This window comes from Arachis ipaensis, chromosome B05, assembly GCF_000816755.2.
Source record: "Arachis ipaensis cultivar K30076 chromosome B05, Araip1.1, whole genome shotgun sequence".
Lineage (NCBI taxonomy): Eukaryota > Viridiplantae > Streptophyta > Magnoliopsida > Fabales > Fabaceae > Arachis > Arachis ipaensis.
Window position 1 is genome coordinate 105,027,268 of NC_029789.2, and position 7,914 is coordinate 105,035,181.

Below are 7,914 nucleotides of genomic sequence, written 5' to 3' on the forward strand. Positions count from 1 at the left end.
TTTCATTATTTCCAAAAAAAAAAAAATCAAAAAGAAAGATGAATTAGAATTTTTTGTAATTGAATCTAATTTTACTTATAATTAATATAAGAAAATTTTATACTAACACAGATTTTTTAGGTTTTTCAATTCAAATCTTAAAGAACTATTTTCGTTTTTTTAAATTTCATGATTAAAGGAATTTATCAATCTAATCCTAAAATGAATAAAAAATTCCCTTTCTTTATTTTTTCCCTCTACATTGTCCTCTCCACTTTAATTTTTCGTTCATTTCTAAAAGTCAGATTTATTCTTTGCTCAACCTATAACCATTTTTCTAGAACAAATGTTTTTGTCCATTCACACTTTAGCCCGCCCATGTCACCGTCATTTTTTTGAAGTCAAAATTACTCCACTGTCCCTATAGTAAACCTCACAAACTTACGCGCTCAACACTAAGATAGCGTTTGGTGGAAAGACAGAAACAGAAAGACTGAGACTGAGAGACAGAGATTGAAATAAATCTCAGTATTCTATTTGGTGCAAAGTGGAAGACAAAAATTGAAACAAGAATGAAACTCTAATTTAATTTGTACAAAGGGTAAAATTGGAATTAATTAATTAAAATGAGGATATTTTAGGTATAAAATGTTATTAAAGTTTCAGTCTCCATCTCTAAAAATTTTAGTCTCCTGTGTCCCTACTTTTTGGAGGTACTGAAATACTGAAATTTTAGGGACAGAGACAGAAATTTTAGTACCAATCTCTAAACCAACAAACATGATACTGAGTCTCAGTCTCTCAGTCTCTGTCTTAATATTTCAAAACAAACGTTACGTAAGAGATTCTTTTGACATATAGTTGATGCACTTATGGACAAGACTCACTTGCCACCTAAAATCATGCCACCAGAGAATCCACCATATATATATATATATATAGTTTTGAAACATATTGGAAGAGAAAAATTGTGAAGTGAAAGAGAAGTAACATGTGTTTACATTTCTTTTTAGAAAGAGAAGTACGTGGGTAGACCGAATTCTTCCCATGTGAGTATTTCAAGAGTTGTGTTGGCTCAAAATGCATCATCCTAATAGTCCTCCAGTTGAAAGTTGCAATTTATTCACTATTTTGACAAATAAAGCATATAACAAGCGTAGAATCCTAACATTAGACTCTTCTTACCTTTCAAGATGATAGGTTTTAAAAAAAAAAACACGGAAACATGACATTATTTTTCACCAAAAATTTATGTTAAAAACAGAGTATTAAATTTGATTAAAAAAATCATATTGGCACAAATGAAGAGAAGTAAAGCCCCTCTTATTTGTAAAATAAAATTCTTATTCTATGCATTTCTCAATGTACAATAAATATTCTTTAAAATTTTGTATTTTCAGTGTTGCACAGTAACACAACAAACATTTCTTTTTTTTATTTTCAATTTTTCAACGTATGCACAATAATTGAGTTACTATGAATAAATATATTTTTCACCCACGTTTTATTTTAAATTTTTTAACCATTATTTTGTACTGTACATTTTGTTAGGTAAAATCTCAACATCAAATAAAAATCTGAATTCAAAAAATGAAAAACTTATTTATTTATCCACTACAACAAAAATACCCATTCAACCACATTTAAAAAGTATAGCTAAAAAAAAAAAAACTTTAGCAAAGGCTATATTTTTTTGGCTATGAAGACTCTTTAGTGGGGATGCCTATTTGGCCGTTATTTATTCGGCCCTTGCCTATTCTCAAAAGTTACGTTTTTTTGTATCAAAAACTACACTTTTGACGTTTGAGAATAGAGTGCGCTTTTCAAGTGATGTTGTTCCAGATTAATGGTTAAGCTTTTTAGCTTCCATGCTTACCAAAATAGGCTATATTTATCTTTGCTACTACATCACCTTTAAAGTGTAGCCACATTATATACCACAGCTACTCTACATAAATGTAGCCTTATGTCCCTCAATTTTTTTTAAATTTTCTACATATATATATAATATTCTAATAATTTTTTCTACAACTTAATATTTAGTAATATGATTACATATATAATTTTATATTTTAAATTAAATTAATTAAATATTATAAAATAAAAATAAATCAACAAAATATATTTATAATGAACCAAAAATATTAAAAAAAATATCATTTTAAATATTCATACATCTCACATTAAATTAAGCATACTCATATTAGAATATGTATAAGACTACTTAAAATTTACTATTAATAAACTATGAAAAATTAAAATATTATATCCTATATAAATATCTTCTAATTAAAGTTATTAATAATCCATGAATCTCTTCCTTTTGGTACTACTGTTTAACCTTAATGTCTCTAAGTTTACTCTTCAAAAAAATTACTACGATAGCATGCCAACTCTTTATGAAAAACCACTGCAGAAGAAGTTAAACAATGAGGTGAAGACACATTTAAATGTGTGACATATATTCATGACCTATACATAATAACATATCTAACATTTTTGAGACACCAAACCTTAGATTATAGTATACAACAACACAAGCAATATTAAATTGCAATCCAATGCTGATTTGGATAACAAAATAAATAAATAAATAAATAGAAATGAAGGGTTCACACAAGATAAAAAAATAAATTAGTATTATTGAAGATTTATTCATCAATGTGTTTTTATATGACAAAAGAACAAAAGATTTTCAAGCGTAACAAAAGAAGGAGCTCACGCGATTGTTCACTGACAGCGGTAGAATACTAAGGGTGAGAAGGAGGGGCTATTGACGGCGGGTGAATCAATTGGCGCCATTGGGGTTGGAGAGTGAGGTTTGAGTGTGTGGTTGTTGGTAGTGTTAAGGGACGGCGCCATTATGGTTGAAGATTGAGCTCTGGTAGTCGTTGTTGGCGATGTGGCCTTCTTCCTCCGTCACCACCAGATTCCACTAGGGGGAGAGGGGTTTAAGTTAACTGAAGGACGAATAAAACCACACCAACCATGGTTTTTTCTTTTTTCTTTTTAAAATAAAAGAAAGAAAAAGATAGAGAAATAGAAAGTGGCTATGCTTCTATTGTGTCCTCTCTCCTTTGTGTTTCCTCGTGCTTTCATAACAAAAATTTTAAATTTGTGGAGAATATACATTTATGAAAAAGAAGTACATATGATCATTATGGTAAATCAAGAGATAATGTAACGTTGGAATGTCTATTATGCCAAGCTAGATTAGTGACACATCTTAAAAATTGACGTTTGGTTAGAAATGTCAAATGGAGTAAATCTTTCATGGTTATAAAATTTATATAAATTAGTCATGGTTTAGGGAGAATTTATTTCATGACTAACCTCATCGAACCGTAATCGGTCGATCGAAACCCTCCAATGCAGGACTCTGGCCTGATGCTGATCTCTACTCTACTGCTGCAATCCAACCAAACTGACAGTAACGGAGATATATACGATTCGTTAAGTAACAAACCATATGAATTGACAACAATATTTAATGCAAATACAAAAATAATATTTGGTTACCTCGCAGCTAGCAAATACTGGTAGATTCTTCTATCTGGTGGATACCACTGAAGAAATCTCTGATAAATCCAACTCATCAAAAACGGAGTGCAACCGGCGATGTTCGTAATGTCCTACTGTGCCGCCAAACAGAGTGACTGGTACGTCCAGGCCAGCACACCCGAGCCCTAGGATAACGCCCTACACTCCGCGAAGTCCCAGAGAAGCGGTAGCCAACATATGTGCACCAAGTTTTTGGACTTGTCTGTCAATAGATACCCTCCAATCAGTAACATAATATAGCACCTGGCATACTGTCGGAGGGTCTCTGGATTGTCGGTGGGGGCATCTGGTGGACACGATCACGCAACCACACCAGCTTCAGCGTGAACGACTCCTTCTTCTGCACAGCCTGCTGTGCCGTCACCAGAGGCCTGGCACCAAGTAGCTGCTCCACCATGGCCCATGTCTCTGTCTGGTACCACCTACCGAAGTCACGAAGGTACCCCCAACAGGATTCCGTGTGCGCGTAGGCCTAGGTGGTACGCCACGTCCTGTAGGGTGATAGTGACCTCACCCCATGGGAGATGAAACGTGTGCGTCTCCGGACGCCATCGCTCCACGAGTGCCGAAATCAGGGAATTGTCAAAAGTGAAGTTCCTGAGAGGCACCGTGTCACCGAATCCGGCCTCAGCCAGATACGGGACGATGGCGTCCGGTGGAGGACGGGTATGGCTGACTCGCCGGGGCAGTAGAAGGCAAGGCCTCTACGGAATAAAAAAAAATTTAACTTATAAAGTGATAATCATAAATTTTTGTCGTCTACTTAAGATCATAGAGCTACTTCTACTTAAAAACATACTTCCATGTTTCTAGTCTACAAATGTCTCTAAATTACATACGCCAACAAGCAAATCCTAATTAAGTCATAACAATTTTACGCAAGTAAATACAGTTCTAAGTTCATCCTACAGACCAATCCATAAAGCATTTTACTTAGCGCTTGTCACTACGGGACTACCTTAACAATGTCCACATACTTAGATTAACCAAACAGAACGCAATTAAACTCGAAGTCGGCCATTCCGACGTAGTGCGACGTCTCGTTCAGTTTATTGATGTCTCCGTCGTTCTCTGCCTGGCGTGCCATCACCGTATCAGTCTCAAATATGGTAGAAAAAAGTTAAAAGAGGGAAAAAAGAGGTTGACTAAGTCAAAATAGGGTCCAAACACACGCTGTAAACGACTTATACTTATTATAAGCATGGTCCGGCCTTATTTCGTTTACACTGTAAACGAGATACATGCAATATCATCTCGTTTACAGTGTAAACGAGATAAGATTAAGGTATTTAATTTGGTAAATATTTTTTAAATTATTTATTTCGGTAATTATTATATTTATTTAATTTATTTAAATAAAAAATCCATTAACAGTATAGCAGGATAATATTATTTTTAATTAAAATTCATCTTCACCTAGGGGTATTTATGGATCGGATAAAATCGAATTTGTATTATCATTTGTTATCGATTATGTACAAAATTTTCACGCATAGCGCCAGTCTAAATCTAATTTGTGTAGAAAGCATGTGTTATTTGATTTATTTTAAAAGTATATTTTATATTTTATTATATAGTGACTAATTTTAATAGTTGATTCTTATGTGCGGTTAGCCATGGTTGTTATTTACTTGTTATATATTCTTAATACTTTGGTGACTATTGGTGACTAAGAAATAGTATGTTACGTTTGAATTGGAATGCAGGGAAGCATGCACAAGTTCTAAGCAAGAGGACATGAAAAATTGTTTATTTTGCAAGTGTGTCAAAGATGTTAAACCAAGACCTTTGGATCCCTTCAACGAATATCAGCAATTTGAGATCATTAAAACCCGTTGTGGGTTTTATGCAAAGCCAGTTGCTGAAGATGCCTTTCCTCCTTTGTTTTTAAGGAGAAAAAGTTGGAGGCTTTGTGCCAAGACTCCACACAATTACACTTTGGATGAAGCTCTTGGCATAAACCATTCCTTGCGTGGCCAATTATTACCAACAATAAATTTCCCATTATCTAATGATCGTTCTGATTCAGTGGTAATTGGGAAGTGGTATTGCCCATTTATGTTTGTGAAGGAAGGAATGAAACTCAAGGACCAGATGAAAGGATCCGTTTTTTATGAAATGACACTTGAGCAAAGATGGGAGAAAATTTTCTCAAAGAAAAATAGTAGTATTGGTAGTGAGGGAAATGAAGTGTTTGTCGATGTTGTTGTTGAAACAGAATTGGCAATGGTGGATGGAAAGCAAGCTTTTTGGGATGAAGGGAATGTTGATGATGGTGTGCTTTGGTTTAAGAGTTTAGATAATGTAGGAGGAGGAGTTAGTGTTGGATTGAGTTTGGTGATTGGTGAGAGAATGAAATGGGAGCAAGAAAGAGGTGGTTGGTTGGGTTTCAATAATAATAATAATAATAATAAGCAAGTGAGGGTAACTAGAGAAGAGAAATTTAAAGGGGCTCCGAGGTGGGAAGATTTTGGGTGCTTTGTACTTGTGGAAAGCTTTGTTTTGAAGAGAATGGATGGAAGTGTGGTGGTAACTTATGATTTTAGGCACACTCATCAAATTATGTGCAAATGGGAGTGACTTCTTTGTCATTTCCTTCGTCTACGATTAGTAATTATTAAAATAAAATGTTTAGGGTCAAAGTTTGAAAGTTAGAGATAGTTTTAATTTGTTTTTTCTTTGTTTTTTGTTTGCTTTTGTTAATTACCGTCGGAATAAATGCCTAATATTAAGTGTAATAAATATACAATTATAAATGTTATATATACAAAATTATAAGTATAAAGTTAAGTAAAATAATTTTAAATTATTATTTCTTTAACATTACTCTTAGAGAATATATACTATTGAAATATGTTCAGCAGTGCGAGTTTTACTCTTTGGAGGGCTTCGTACTAGTTTGGGATATTGGTTTTAAAAAAGTGATATATGAGACTCATTCTAGGAATATATTTTTCGCTATTCAGCGGATTTTAAAGAATGAAGCAGAAGATGATTTGATTGATAAAATGTAAAAGATCATTAGTAGAATTTAGGGGGTTTAATTGAACTTGGTCTAAAAAAGACGAATGTGATAGTTTCATGACTAAGGTAGGCGCGTTCAAGAATGCATATTCAAAATGATTACAGCCCCAAGCGTTGCAATATTCTCTTCAACTTGATGCAGTAGCTAAGGGTCCTTATTTGTTTGTTTCTTTTCTTTTTCTCTGTTAAGTCACACAAAAGTACTATTAAAATATAATAACATTTGGTGCTCCTCTTGTTGAAGAGTATTAACTATTGAACCGTTCATTATTATTATTATTTGTCGTTTGCAGTGTCAATTACCCAATTAGATTTCCTGCTTCGTCACTACTTATGGCCAATATGTTTGTTTAAAAATGTTTGGTGGGTCCTATGAATGTATTGTATCTCTTGGTGCTGAAGAAGGGCAAGTAAAGCTTACTTCTCGGGTGAACTCCGAAGCTGGTGCTTCATTCCTTTGACTCTGGCTTTGATATGCATTGGTTTCAGTATTCTTGTCATCAGTGGCTGCAAGATTGAGTGCTGAAGCACCACCATACCTCTTCATGTGACATGGTGGTATACCATGCTTTCGGTAGCAAATGCCAATTGTACATGTGTCCATTCTTGTCACAATTAGTTCAGATTATTTGGCCTTTTTCTTAAAAAACATTCACATACATATTAAAATAATACATTGAATACAGACATTCATTGCATAAGACAAAGAAAGAAAGAAGAGACTCTCTCTCTCTTTCTCTCTCTATGCGTGCGTGTGTGTATCTTTTAGCGTTTGTCTTAAGTTGGAGTTTAATCGGAGGAGTTGAAGAGTATTCTTTGTTGGAAAATTCTCTGGTATGAATTGAAAAAACATCCATATACATATAGATGTTGAGGTGTGTGTAGCAAACACTACCGCGTAGCATCTTTTTTCTTAGTCATATGAAAAATTACAAACTTAAAAGCCTATGATTTGCAGGTTGATGTAGATGAGTTGTCATAACTGGTTGTACGTTTAATTTAAAAAAACAATTATATTAATGTAAAGGAATGGACATTTTATTTTGTATAATATGAAATTATAGAGTTTGTTCTAAACTTTTTTTTATCATCATGTTTTAATATTATGAAAGCAATAACATGCGGGACATTGTTTTGAACTTTAACCAAAAAATAAAAAAGAGAAAGAGACGATGCATGAAGGAAAAAAAATAAAAGAAGAAAAAGGAGATGATGCTCCTAGAGGAGTTACGCACTTAAATATTTAGTCCGTTTGATTAAGTGATATTTTAATAATTTTTTTTATGTATAAATTAGGGATAATTATTCTATTGTTTTCAAAAAAAGAGAATAATATAAAATATATGTAGA

General features: G+C 33.3%; 1 protein-coding gene across 1 annotated transcript in view; it reads left to right on the plus strand.

The window, feature by feature from the left end:
* The window catches only part of LOC107643775, a 7,719-nt gene extending 1,425 nt beyond the window's left edge, over window positions 1–6,294 (plus strand). The window contains exon 2 of the mRNA XM_016347511.2: window positions 5,247–6,294. Coding sequence (XP_016202997.1) covers window positions 5,247–6,120 — 874 coding nt within the window. The 3' untranslated portion in view covers window positions 6,121–6,294. The remainder of the gene's footprint in view (window positions 1–5,246) is intronic.